This window comes from Momordica charantia, assembly GCF_013281855.1.
Source record: "Momordica charantia cultivar OHB3-1 chromosome 8 unlocalized genomic scaffold, Mcharantia_2.0 BLBB01000008.1, whole genome shotgun sequence".
Taxonomy (NCBI): domain Eukaryota; kingdom Viridiplantae; phylum Streptophyta; class Magnoliopsida; order Cucurbitales; family Cucurbitaceae; genus Momordica; species Momordica charantia.
Window position 1 is genome coordinate 32516088 of NW_028275166.1, and position 14895 is coordinate 32530982.

The 14895-nt window shown below is 39.5% G+C and overlaps 1 protein-coding gene across 3 annotated transcripts; it reads right to left on the minus strand.

Annotated features, from left to right (window-relative positions):
• Window positions 1–6898: 6898 nt before the first annotated feature.
• LOC111013073 (vesicle-associated protein 2-2) lies at window positions 6899–12732 on the minus strand. 3 transcript variants are annotated; one of them, XM_022287441.2, is made up of 9 exons: window positions 12391–12732; window positions 11570–11688; window positions 11402–11472; window positions 11221–11302; window positions 10447–10562; window positions 9774–10382; window positions 9195–9374; window positions 8002–8079; window positions 6899–7326 (listed from the first exon to the last, which is right to left on the minus strand). In XM_022287441.2, exons 2-9 carry the CDS (start codon window positions 11616–11618, stop codon window positions 7216–7218), a joined length of 1296 nt encoding a protein of 431 aa, XP_022143133.1. In that variant the 5' UTR covers window positions 11619–11688; window positions 12391–12732; the 3' UTR covers window positions 6899–7215. The 3 variants fall into 3 exon arrangements, with proteins under 3 accessions (XP_022143133.1, XP_022143134.1, XP_087983915.1); XM_022287442.2 differs by lacking the exon at window positions 12391–12732 and adding an exon at window positions 12261–12377; XM_088127789.1 differs by lacking the exons at window positions 11402–11472; window positions 12391–12732.
• Between the last annotated feature and the right edge of the window lie 2163 nt (window positions 12733–14895).

Genomic DNA, 14895 nt, shown 5'->3' on the forward strand with positions numbered 1-14895 from the left:
CCATTATCTGTCACAATGGCCTTCGGTATACCAAAGCGACATACGATATTTGTCCATACAAAGGACGTGACTCTGGATTCCGTTATGTGGGAGAGTGCCTCGGCCTCGGCCTACTTTGTGAAGTAGTCCACAGCAACCACAGCGAACTTGGTCTGACCTTTGCCTAAAAGGAAAGGACCAATGATATCTACCCCCCACTGCGCGAATGGCCACGGGGCCGAGATGGGGGTGAGCAGCTCGGGAGGTTGGTGGATTATGTTTCCTTAGCGTTGGCAATTGCCGCAAGTTCTAACGAACTTCTTGGCGTCCTGGCTGAGGGTCGGCCAATAGTATCCTTGTCGGATCACTTAGGCTGACAGCGACCGGGCGCCTGAGTGATTGCCGCACACTTCTTCGTGGATTTCCCTGAGGACGTATAGGCCCTCTTCAGGGGTTAGGCATTTCAATAGAGGCAGGGAAAAGCCGCGTCGGTACAACGCTCCACCTCAGTCCACAAACCGAGCTGCTTGCCTGGCCAACCTTCTGCGCTCCTTGGGGTCTTGTGGTGAATTGCCCCCAATAAAGTCCACAATCGGGTCCATCCATGAGGACTCTAGAGCGCCGATCTCCATCAGATCTGGCTCTGAGATCGAGGGATTATCTAAGATCTCGACGGGGACCGACCTGGCCAGGTCAGTCTCGTACGCTGATGCTAACTTGGCCAAGGCGTCGGCATTAGAATTTTCTGCTCGGGGAACCCGGCTTACCTCGTAAGTTCGAAATTGGGCGAGGTACGATCTGACTTTGCCCAAATACTTCTCCATTCGGGGATCCCTGGCTTGGTACTCTTCCGTGATCTGGCTCACAACCAGCTGGGAGTCGCTGAAGATCTTAACACAAGAGGCCCCCAATGCTCTGGCGATTCGTAGGCCGGCAACAAATGCTTCGTACTCAGCCTCATTATTGGAAGTCCGGAAGCCGAACCTCAAGGCATACTCAAATCGCTCGCCTCCTGGTCCGAGCAAGAGGACCTCGGCCCCGCACCCCTTCTCGTTGGAGGATCCGTCGACATAGATTGTCCACGGTAGGTCGGACTCGCTCAGCTCGGAAGGTGGTGTGAGCTCGGCTATGAAATCCGCCGCTACTTGTCCTTTCAACGCAGTTCTGGGTTCGAACTGGATGTCGTACTCACTTAGCTCCATTGCCCACTTCATCAGGCGTCCAGAAGCTTCTGGCTTACGGAAGATGTTTTTTAGGGGCAAGTTAGTGAGCACCACCACAGTATGGGCTTGGAAGTATGGTCTAAGCCGTCGGGCCGAGGTGACTAAAGCAAGAGCCAACTTTTCCAATCTAGTCTCGGCTTCGGTCATAGCCTTGCTTGTGTAGTAGACCGGGTATTGCCGCGCTTCCTCTTGCCTGATTAGGGCCGAGCTGACGGCACTGTCAGACACTGCTAAGTACAACTGGAGCTTGTCCCCTGGCAGGGGTTTGGCGAGCAAAGGTGCCGAGCAGAGGTAACTTTTCAACTGTTGAAATGTTTGCTCGCACTCTGCTGTCCATTCAAACGGCCCTTTCTTTCGTAGGACTTTGAAGAAAGGAAGGCACTTATCTGTCGATCTTGAAACAAACCGGTTCAGGGCCGCAATCCTGCCATTGAGGCAATGAAGCTGTTTCAGCGTCTTAGGTGCCTCCATCTCGAGCACGGCTTTAATCTTTTCGGGGTTGGCCTCGATCCCCCGGTTGTTCACCATGAAGCCAAGGAATTTTCCCGAAGAGACTCCAAAGGCACATTTAGCTGGGTTGAGCTTCATTTGATATGTCCTCAGAACCTCGAAGGCTTCAGTCAGATCGGAGAAATGCGACTTAGACTGCTTGCTCTTGACAAGCATGTCGTCCACATACACTTCCATATTCCGGCCGATCTGCTTGGCGAACATTTTGTTCACCATTCTCTGGTAGGTCGCTCCTGCGTTCTTTAAACCGAAGGGCATGACCTTGTAACAGTACAGACATTGGTCCGTTATGAATGCGGTATGATCTTGATCCGGGACATGCATCTTGATTTGGTTGTACCCAGAGTAGGCATCCATGAAAGTGAGCAGTTCGTGCCCGGCTGTGGCATCCATGAGCTGATCAATCCTCGGCAGTGGGAAGCAATCTTTCGGGCATGCCTTATTTAAGTTCGTAAAGTCTACGCACATTCTCCACTTTCCGTTAGATTTTTTAACTAATACAACATTGGAGAGCCACTCGGGATACGAAATTTCTCTTATGTATTCAGCTTTCAAAAGTTTGCTAACTTCCTCAACAATTACATCACTCCTCTCCTTGTTTATAGGTCTTCTTTTTTGTTTTACAGGTCGGAATGATGGATCTATGCTGAGGCGATGCGTCATAATCTTTGGGTCAATGCCAGGCATGTCCTCATGGGACCACGCAAAGACGTCCGAGTTGGATCTGAGGAAGTGGATTAGCTCCTCTCTGTCGGTGGCCCCCACCTTGGTTCCTATGCTTACTTGCTTCTCGGGACTAAGCAGAGGAACAAGCTCGAGCTCCTCAGTGGGTGCGGCAAACTCCCTCCTCGGTAGGTCGGCCTGGAACTCGAGCGTCTCATCCCTACTGGCGAGAGTTTCAAGGGCGCAGACCGATGAGCCTTTGAGTGCGGAGGCATAGCACTCCCTCGAAGCGGTCTGTTCTCCTCGGACCGTGCCCACGCCATTGGGGGTGGAATACTTCAAAACTTGATGAAGTGTCGAGGGAATGGCCCGAAATGAGTGGATGATGGGTCTCCCAAAGATGGCGTTATAGGCCGATCTACCGTCAATTACCACGAACTCGGCCATTTGGGTGACCTGAGTTTGGTCCTGCCCAAGTGTGACCGGCAAGTCGATGTAACCCTCTGGGATGACCGATTCTCCAGAGAACCCAACCAGCGGTGTCGGGCTTTTCTTCAATTGTGACCTCGTCCATCCCAGGGCGAGGTAGGTCGGTAAGGACAGGATGTTAGCAGATGCGCCTCCGTATACCAGCACCCTCCTGACCACCACATGATCAATCAAGGGAGCGATCACAAGTGCATCATTGTGGGGCAGGTGGACCTCCTCCAAGTCTGCACCATCGAAGGTGATTGGGCAGGTCGGCCTCTACTCCCTGATGATGCACACCTCGCGCCTAGCTGCACGACCTAACTCCTTTCTTTTACGTCCGGACTGAAACCCGCTTGGCCCTCCGAAAATGGTATTGATGACCGCAGGTCGGTCAGTGCGCCGGTGCGGCGTCCTCGAACGCTTCTGCTCTTCCTTTTTCTCTGCCGAGCTGGTTCTGGGCTTTCCCACAAATTTCTTGAAGTAGCCATCTTGAATTAGATCCTCAATTTGGCGCTTCAACTCCCAGCAGTCCAACGTGTTATGGCCGTGCTCCCGATGGAAGCAGCAATACTTGTCCTTGCTGCGCCTCTCCGGGGCTCCCCGAAACTTCTCAAGACGCTTGAGTAGTTTTTCCATTCCAGACTCCTCGATGTTCGTTAGGATCTCAGAAATTGGAATCGTGGTCGGGGTGAAGCGTTCGTAAGGCCGGCTCCTCGTTGGTCCGTTCTCCGCCCTTCGATACTCAGCTCGGCCGCTGGAAAAGGATCCCTTGTCCTTGGACTTGGGATCTGCCTTTTCTATATCTTTTCCACTTCTGCCCCGGCCGATCTTTCGTTCTGGTCGGCCGGTTTTGGTTCGGAGGAGCTCCTGTCCATCGATGACTTTCTTCGCCTTCTGAAACACCTCGGCGAAGGTGGCCGAGGCCTCCTCTCCAAGTTTCACCATGAGGGCTTCGTCGGCTAGACCGGTGAGAAAATAGCACATGGCCGAGTCATCGGAGCAGTGTGTGACCTTCAATTGCTCCTCTTGGAATCTGGTGACATATTCTCGCAGCGTCTCACCCTCCTTCTGTCTGATGGTGGCGAGATGGGTCGCTGTCTTTTTGTCATAATGCCGAGAAGAGAACTGGGCGAGGAACTCCCTTCTCAGCTGAGAGTAGGTCGAGATCGACCTGGCTGGCAGTCTCCGATACCACAATCGCGCGCTGCCAGTAAGCGCGATCTGAAAGGCGCGGCATTTGATTGCGTCGATGCCGCTTGGAAATCCATGAGGCCTTCGAAGACCTCAACATAATCCTTGGGGTCCTTCGACCCATCATAAGGCTTCACGGTAGGAGCTTTGAACTTTGGAGGGATCGGTGCTTCCAAAACGTCCGAGGTGAAGGGCGATTCTCCCAAGTCGCCATCGTTCAGTGGACCTTCTTTCTGCTCACATTTGGCCTTTAAGGCCTCCACCTGAGCGTCGAGCTAGCCCCTCAGCTGGTCGAACTCCTCCCTTGTAATCACTCCTGCAGGAGTTGCTGGGTTGCGAGAGGATTCAGCCTGCTGGTTGGAGCTCCTGTGTGAGCGGGATGGTGGCTGTCCTTTTCGGAGAGATGAGCCTCTCTTTCTGTTGAGGTGTTCACGGAGGTCTCCTCTCTGGCGAGTGTGTCCCTCGCTCTCGTTGTCTTCGGGATGTTCCTCCTCAACTGGGCCGAGGTGGGAACCCATTTGCTCGCGTATGCCAGCGCGCGTCACCCGGTTCTCAGATCGGGACCCTGCGCCTGCAGCTAATATCATTTTGTTATATATTTCCTCCATGGACCGCATTTTTGTGCGCATTGCCTCCATTTCTCTCTGGAGTGCGTCCAAGTTCTCACTTGTCGGGGTCGGGGCTGGACCCCGGGCGCCCTTCTTAGAGATTCCACCTCGGCCACGGGTGGCCTTGGATGTCCTTGGGGGGTGCGGAGGTGGTAGAACAGGCGCGGTGATTCGTGCCGACCTGCGGAGGGGTTCTGTTGCTAGGCCGTCGTGACCTTGCCCCTCTACCACTGCTGCTCCGACCTCCCTCTGGTGGGCATCGCTGGTAGCTAGGGTCCTTCGATCTGCCGTATTAGTCGAGTTTGCGGGTTGAACCATTTTTGCTTGCGTGTTGGTTTAAAAGAATTGGGATGATTTAGATTGTCGTCCCCACAGACGGCGCCAAATGTTTATGCAAGGATATGCACAACAGTGTGTTTCAGATTGCAGCTCGAACTCGGCCTCCGGACCGATCTGAGTACTTGGGCGGACCTGCACAAAAAGGTGAGCACTCCGACGATCAAGTCAGTATAGGTCGGATTCCCAGTTTAGTTCGAGGTCAGAAATCATCGTACCTGATCGTGAAGTGAGGTCCTCTACTTATAGGTGGTAGTCCCGCTAATCTCGCGACGGTTACACCCGGTAATCTCGGGACCGTCGGTTACACCCGGTACTCTCGGGACCGACGGTTACACCCGATAATCACGCCGTTGACAGTAGCTCACATCGGCCCCCACCGAGCATCCCGGTAGATCGGACCTCGGCCAGGTTCACCTCGGCCCTCATACTTAGCATCTGTCAACGCTAGTGGTAGTGATCTCGGCGGTCCGAGCTGGGCATGACTCACGAGTCATCTTGGAGCACCAATAGGGGTCCTCCACGTGTCCAGGGTATTCTCTTCCCTAAACACCCCCCAATGACTTTAGTGTCAAAATCTCATCACGTCTGTCTTCAAGACGATCTAGTCGCAGATTTTCAATAGAATACAAAGCAAATTATTAATATAAAACATCATCTAAAAAAACCAGAAACAAGAAAAAAAAAATATATATATATATATATATAACCATTATACTTTTAGTTTACCTTTCTTTTGTTTTATACGTTTTTTACTCTGTTTCAATTCTTGAACAATTTTTAAAAAAAAAATTAAAACTAGTTTTTCAAATTAAAATTTAAAAACAGTTTCAAAAATTAGATAGAAAGACAAATACATTAGCAAAAGTGTTATAAGCTTAATTTTAAAAAACAAAAAGTAAAATAGTCATCAAGAATTTATTTTTTCATATACATGCCAATTTAAAAAATGCGCTAAAAAATAACTGCAAAAACTCCCACCAATATGTCGTGAGTTCGAATTCTCACCCCACATATTTACTAAATATATATATATATATGCATGCATTTGAGTTATTCCATATTTTCATTATTTTTGAAACCCAATTTAAAAAATTGTTTAAAATATATTAAGTTTTTGAAACTCAATTTTTAAAATTGAGAATATATTAAGTAATATATTTGTAAACTATAAATAGTTACCAACTAAATATTTAATTTAATCCAAAAAATATTTAATTAATTTATTAACATATAAATTTTACATAATTATTATTTTATAATATTATATTATATTTTATATGTCTCAATTTTAACAAAAATGATATCATGAAAGGTTACTTTTATCAAAGTTTATTTATTTATTTTTAAATTTTTTATGTAATTCTCCATTTTCGAATTTCAAACTCAAAATCTAAAAAATACTGAAACCATGAAAATGTTGTTTTTAAAATTTTCAAATATATTTGAATCACAAAATCAGAAAAACAATTTTAAAAAACAAAACACAATTATAGCCCTTTATGTCCGTTTCATTTATAATTTTTTTCTATATTTGTTTACTCACAATTTTTTTTGACAGGTACATTTCAATTCTTAATCAAATTTAAAAAATAAAAATAATTTTTTAAAAATTATAGGTTTTTAATTTTTTTAAAATCATTTTTAAAAAGTAGATAACAAAATAAAAAAACACATATATTAAATTAGTATTAACGAATTTAATTCTAAAAAACAAAATAGTTATCGAAATAGTTATAGAATGTGATCAAATAAATCCACACTATTGTAGTCATGTACCTAAGATATTCCAATACAAAATGAAATCTAAATTTTCATAAAATTAGTTAAAATTTTTGCACATGAACTAACTCAGAATTCAGTCACTCAATCATAGAAAGGAAAGTGAAAGGACCAACAGAAGAGAGGGAGTCAGCATTTGGTCAACCATCACCATTTATCTTCAAACATTAGTAAAAGCAGATGAGCACGCTACATTTATTTATACCCAAAATCTGAATTGCATACTAAAAAAGCAGCAGCAAACTTCTAGTTATCCAGAGTCAAAATGTGCATTGTTTGGTGTGTTGCGAATGTGGCCTATTCTTATTGACAACACACAGCTCGCTACCTACCACTCTATCTACATAAGTAAGAAATTCCTTTACATGTTTTCTGCAATCCTCATCACTTCTTCCTCCCCTCCGCCGTCCACACCTTGCCTTCAATCTCTCAGGCACGACGCAAACGGTTCTTCAATGGTGTAAAACATATCCGAGCACGATGCAGATAAGTGTCACCATACAGATAAACAGAGGAGGAAAACCTACTTGATTCCTCACCCTACCTCTCCTACTCAATTCCATCTGTGAAAATAGGGAGACAAAACACCAAATCACGAGATGTAGAGAAGAAGCAATAGAAGTGAGAGAAATATTGAATACGAGCGTTAAGAAACTAGCTGAAATTCAGTAGTATGCAAGAACTGGGTGTCCAAGTACTGTTCAATGGGCAGGATGATTGAAATTCAAGAGTAGTATTTCCAAAAGATCAAAGCAAATCAATTGAATGACAATGTAGTATAAAGAAACACAAAAGTAAGCAGAAGTTCTTTTCTTTTTGGCTCCATTAAAAGCTTCGGCACTTCCCTTTCTTTTTCCCTTTTGGGATAACCGAGATGTCGGGACCTAATCCTTCTATTGTGCTCATAACCCAGCTCCCAATATTCTTTAAGAAGATTTCATCCACTCTAAGGTCGGTTCGTGAGAAAACAAGGATTTTAAGTTTTCAACATCCAGACCACCAGGGTACCATTGGGGTAAAGCTACTCTTCCCTTTTGAATACAGCAAAAGTCCCTAATCACTTTAAAACTAAGCAAAAAGTCCCTAATCTCTTTAGTACAAGGGTGCCCCTGAGGTGGCTAGGATTGAATGTTTCTATCAAATGGACAAGAAGATACAGTTACAGGGCAGTGGCAAACTTGACTTTGAACATGCAACAAGAACAACCACTATGAGAAGAATATGGTCCAGGAAGTTACCATTTTGTCCTTCAAGATTTTTACTTCTTGAGCACTTGATCTCCTCTCCGCAGACAGCATTGAAATGGTACCTTGAGCCTGTAACCGATGTTACAAAAGAACATCATTACAATTGTATTGGCCTGTCCTTAAAACGTAAAACAATACAGCAAATGGAGAAATGAACACTAGAAAAGTAGTATTTTCCATTTCAGTCACATTTCATTTCTGTGTACCGAGATAATGATACAATGAAATGTTTACGGTCTCGTCCTCTAATTATGGAGTAACATTATTTGAGCTTTGAAGGAATTATAAGAAACAGATGATAACCAATTCAAGTTTTAACAAAATTTTAAATCAATCTGTAGCACAGTAGCAGAAACCAAATTTCTATAAATGCAGTGAAAAATAAAAATCAACCACAAAAGTTGCAAAAGTGAACATCCAACTCCCAATGAGCCTTATAACCTATGTCTAAAGACAACAGTTTAGCGACTCCAGAAATTGCAATTTACAACAGGGAAAGGTGAATCTGATCAGAAATTAAATGTTCGAGAAAAAGAAGTCAGAACTTTTGCGGACAGACACAAAAGATTCAAGTGATTTTTGGGTCAATGTTAAATTTTATGGGTTCTTCATGGTGCTCTCTTTCCAATGGCTTCTGTACCACTACTAATTCTTTCAGTCCAAATTTTTTTTTTTTTTAACAAGAAACGAACTTCTCATTAAGATAATGAGGAACAAGATTGTTCAAAACAAACTCTTGAAAGAGTGAGGATACAAAGAAAAAACAAAATAATACAGATAAAAAACTTAGCAAGGTGCAAAAAAAACACTCCAATTCGAGCAAATTGAGTGATTCTCTCTTCATATTCTCCTTGGCTTTGAAGGAGAACTTCTTCTCCTCCTCTCTTTTTGGGAATGATATTCAGTTTTTTATCTAAAAACTGTTTGGGATTTATTATTCTCTGATTCTTTCTACAAATCAACTCATACGCTCAAAATACATATACATAATCTCATAGCTAATAAACTGAATATGCATCAATAAATTGAAAATCAATCAGAGCCTAATTCTTGATTGGATTAGAAGAGGATGAACAATCTGAATGACCAGATTTTCAAGTATAGCTTAAAACTTGTCGGTTTGTTGCATTCATACATGCAAAAAAAAAAAAAAAAAAGGAGCAGAAAAGGTAATGAGAACCCACCTCACCGAGCTTTAATTCAATTTCATTTAACTTCGACTTCATCTCATCAATATCCTTTACTAACTTTAGCCGATCTGATTTTTTCACTGTCATCAGCTCCGATTCTGCTGCTTGCTTTATCTCAGCAGTCTTTTGTAATCTCGACGTGCTATTGTTTAGCTCTTGGGATTTATCCACACCCTGCACAGGAGCAAAACTTCAATTTTCAAGAAGCTTAAAATCACAGAGCTTAGCAATTGGTAGTTCCACCAATCAGATTGAACAATGACTAATTAATGACATCGTCAAAGTTGCTAATTACAATCAGATTTTTCTACCATTTCCTACTATTACAAATTCATTTTTTTCTAGATAAGAACACTTTGTACAGGAAAAACAAAGGGAGATAAGACACCCTCCCTATGGAATTTGAAAGAGGTTACACAGAGACCCCCAACAAGTTCTTAGACCAATAATAATTAGGCAGTACAACATCATATTTTTTAAAGAAAAACATCGATTTGATCCCTCAGCAACATTGTTAAAAAGAGAGAGAGAAGAAAACTTTAACTCTGTATAGATAAGAAAGTTTTTCCTTACTGCTACATATTCTGGAGGTTGAATTACACTTCCGCTTGATAATGGATCCTTCAGATGTGAAGTTTCGTAGCCTTGCCCCTCCAGTGCTCCATTTTGAACTCTTTTTTTTGGAGCTTCTAAAGTCAACTCCTCCTCCTTTGATGATCCATTTTGATCTCTCGGTTTTAATGCTTCACGAGGTATCTCCTCCTTTGATATTCCATTTTGATCCTTCAATCTTGAAGTCTGATGGAGCAGAACCTCCTCCCTCAATTCTCCATTTTGATCACTTGGTTTTGAAGCTTCAATCGGCTGCCCCCCCTTCGATGCAACAAAATCATCTTTGAGTCTTGAAGCCTCATGAGTCATCCCCTCATTTGAGGGTCTTAGTGTTGAAACCCCAGAGGGAAGCATCTCATCTGATGCACCATTTTGATATTTCGGCTTTGGAATTTCATTGGTGGCCAGCCCATCTCTTAATGGTCCACTTTTCCCACTCGGTTTTACAATTCCATCCATGATTTCATCCAATTCTCCATCAGTAGGTGAGAGTATTGGGGAATTCAGAGGACTAATGAGCGCCACTTTGAGCTTATCCTCTTCAATATACTTACCTCCATCTTTTGAAAACTGGAAAAGAGAAAACAATTAAAAACCTAAAGAATGAAATCTAATTATATCCGCAAAAACTTACCATACTTGCAGTGATGTCCTCTTCTGTTGTCCCTGAAGGAACAATCGTGCTTTGAATTAAAAATTTGTCCTTACACAACATATCAGGTGGGGCAGCCCGTTGAGCTTGCATTATAACTACATTAGAATCATAAGAAGAAATTAACTTTAAAAACAGGAAAGAAAGCAAAAGAGTAAGAATACATACTTCCAGGTTTAGGATTAAAAAAAAAACACAAATGTTATGGGAACATAGTTTACTTTATTGAACTAAGAAGTAGGATCTCATGATAACTAATAAGTCTTCACATCAACTCAATTTCAGAAGACTATATAGAGTCTTCTTATTTTATTTATTATTATTATTATTATTATTTTTTTGGAGAAATGTTTGTCAAATGATGGTCTGAATCATCTCATGATATTGAACATTCTTAAGAGTTTCTCATCCTCAAAACACTGCATTTTATGTTTTTCAAGTTTCTTTTTTAGATTTTTTTCGATGTCCTTATTTACCCTCATAATTGATTCAACAAAAGAAAAGGAGGGAGCAATATTGAACAGACAGAGAGAAGATCAGATATTGTAAATGAAAAGTCATACACAGAAGAATTAGTTAAGTTGAAACTTGAATGTTAAAATTGAATGGTGATGGTAGTGACTTGACTCCATTACCAGTATCTATCTCTTTGCTTTTCCTTTCTCATTTTTTACTTTTTCTTTTGTTTGCCCGGAGGTAGGGGGACAAAAGTCACAGGTGCCTGAATATGTTAGATGAAATTTGTAAAGAACATACCTGAAAAGTCACATGTTGATTTTGGCAAAATTATCCCAACATTTGGTCGAACACAGTATTTCTTAGGAGATGTGGTTTTAACCTGCCAAAAATTATAATGTTATTACATATGTCGCATGAAAATTCAAATGAGTTTAAGAGAAACAATAGATCAATGAAACGAAAATAAGGTAGTTCATACTTTAAAGGCAACATGATGATGGGTGTTATTGGCTAGTTGAACTGTGCACGTACTTTGCTTCTTCAATTCAACTGAAAGCAGCAAAGTACTTAACTTCAATTCTTTTTCATTTACAATATCTGATATTGGAACAAATTGAGAAAGAGAAGCATGAGTTCATGCACTTACATATGAATTGTAGTTCCTTGGGCTGGATATTCAAAAGTTTCGTACTCATGTCTCTTCGTTACAATACTCAAAATTCAAAAGTAATACTTCTCTGCATCCAAAGCTTAGGTACGATTATTCTGCACTCGGAAAAGTGGTTTTCTTATAATCATTGACAAAAAAAAAAAAAACATTAAGAAGCAATTGACGGAAAGAAAAGAAAGAGGGGAAAAAGAAACATAAAATCTCAAGTATTGCATCATATATTTTACAGATCATATAAGTTAATGGCCACGTGCATCCCATCCAACCTGTTCTTAGCAAAAAGAAAAATAATAATAATGCCCGCATGCCGCAATTTTCGAAAACTGGGTTCCATTTGTAGCATTCAGTCAACCACATGAAAGTCAAACCAAAACCCGTTTTCGGTGAGGATCAAAGGACGCATCGCACAACTCGTTCGAAACAGATCGTTCAAAACAAACACGCTCCAAACCGTAAATCATTAGTCAACGAAAGAAGTCGCTCGAAAACACAAATCCGATTAAATTTCCGACCCGTTTTCAAACAATAATCCAAAAAGATCAACAATATAAACGTCTGATCAAACAAAGTCCAAAAACACACTCAATTCCAAGGAAAATTCAGAGGAACAAACACTCAAAAATTCCAATAGTTCAATAAACCAACAGAAATTCAACAAAATACACACAGATTGCGTTCTGCTCATGCGGAAAGAACGCGCTATCCGAAATTTCGAACAACAAGCACAACAAACAGGTAAACAAGAAGACGCCACCACTTCGACACAAAAAAAGGCATAAAAGAATGCAAAAACTCACCTGTTCCGCAGAAGAAGAAACTCTTCCAGAGCGAAACGGACAAAAACAGAGACAAAGAAGAGTGGCGATGAATGGAAACTTTGGCGTGAAATTACCGCTTTGAATAAATAATTATGCACTAAAATCGTAACAGCGTCCAAGGATTTGGTGGAATTTACAACTCCATATAGAGAGAGAAACCCTGGAAATTTCTAGAGAGAGAGTGGAAGGTATGAATGAATGATCTGTTTGGTGGTCTGGAGGACTGCTCAGTGAAAGCAAAGTAGAGAGAGAGAGAGAGGAGAGAGAGAGAGATCTGTTAGTTGTACCGGCTGTGATCTCAGGCTTGAGCCGGTGCGGCAGAATCCAATTCCCGTTTGAATTTTTTTTTTTCAAATAATTTATTTAAGAGACTTGGCTCCAAATTCGAGGCTTTTCGCATAAAGGCGCAATTCTACGGAATTGGAATTTTCTCAATTAAATATATATTTTTTTACTGAAATTATACTTTTGGTTCTTGTTCCTGTATTTTTTTTTTCTTGCAAGATTCTTTTATTTATGTGTATAGTTTGAATGAGTCAATTTTAGCTTTCTATTAAGAAAATTAAATTTGATTAAAACGTCAAATCTTAGTTAAATTATTCTTTTTTTTGTTATTTTCCGATTATAAAACTAGCTGCTTTTATAAACATTTGTCATTTTTTAAGAATGGATTCTTTTTATATATATATTTTAAAGAATATTTATTACAAATATATGGTGGAAACTCAAATTTTGGACCTCTAAATTGAGTATTTTTTTAAGTGCAAGAGTTTAACAATACCTTTATCAGTATAATTGTGACTTAAAAGATTTAAATTTATGGGAGATATCTTAATCAATTGAGCTAAATTTAATAACTAATTATTATACATTTAAGTTGGCAAATTGATTTTTTTTCTTAATCATTTACAAATATTCAAATAATGAAACTTGGTTGTAGTTTTTTTTTTCTTTTTTAAGTCTTAGAAGTTTTAAGCTAATAAAAATAGTATAAAATTTTTTGAAGTTTAAATAATATTTAGGTGTTAACTATAGCTCAACGGGTTAATACACTTATTTCTAATTAAAATGTGAGTTCGAATCTCCACCTTTACCTGTTACAAAAAAATAATAATAAATAAAAGATTATTTAGATACTTTGTACTCTTAAATTTGGTTCATTTTAACTACTGTATCTTCAAAACATCAATTTTTGTCTCATTTTAATAATTGATGTCATGCTACAAAACGTATATTTTGGCCATTGTATTTCTTCATTTTCATTTTTATTGTTATATCATTTCTTTTAGTCACACTTTTATCATGATAATTCACTTGAAAAATACTTGAAATGTAGCTAAAAAAATTGTATTAAAGAATTAAATTTATGTGGTGTATTAAATTTATGTTGAAATATCATAAATATGAATCAAAATGGATGTTTAAAAATATAAGGATTAAAATGAGCAAAACTTGGATCCATACGAACCAAAGTTGAAATTACCCTGACATAGATAATATTTATGCCATTTTTTATTATATTTGACTTGACCAAAAAGTTTATATTTAATTTCCGCAATAAAAGAAAATTATATTTAATTAATTATTTTTTCCAACGACGCTAATACAATTTTTTAAATGCATCGTGATCATAATTAAGTTTTTTCGATCAAGTGGAGTACTTTTTGGCTAAAAAACATTTGAAATTTTATATGATATTTGACTTGCCCAAAAATATTTCCAGTTAATTAAAAGTATTTATCTTGATTTTTTCTTCAACTGCACTCCTACAAACTTTCATATAAATCCATATTTCGATTCATGTTAGTTGTGGTCTACACAGAAACACAATAATTAATATCATTGTGCATTATTATTAAAAGTCCCTCTCAAAATACACTATAAACAAAACCAAAATTTTCAAATTATTAAACATTGAATTATGTCACAACTATTATTATACGTGTGTCAAAGTGAGTATAGTTTATTGGTAATTGACATACACCTCCAATCCAGAGGTTGTACTAAAAAAATTATTATTATACTATCTTTTAATATTTGAGATAACATGTTTTAAATGTTGATGTTGATAACAACGTCGAAATCTCGATGAACTATGATCGCTTAGACGTTTTACATATTTTTATTAACTAAAAATACGAGGCGAAAATTCAACTTTAGAACTCATCAAAATATGTCTTAATTGTCCATATACTTTTTTAATGTAAGGGGATTCTATATTATTTTTCCTGCCACATTTATTTTTTTGAAAATTTTTATGATCATAGTGTGAACTTAAGATTTTAGGAAAGAAAAAAAAATATAGTATGAATAGAAATATCATATTCCCTCTCTAAATAGCATGAACAAATCAGAGAATAGGGTATTTCTATTCACGTTATGATTTTACCTTTTTAAATAATTTTTTTAATGTTGATAGACTCTAGTAGCAACCTCCATATGTAATAAAAGGAAAAAAAAATTGTAGCAATCTCCACATTATTT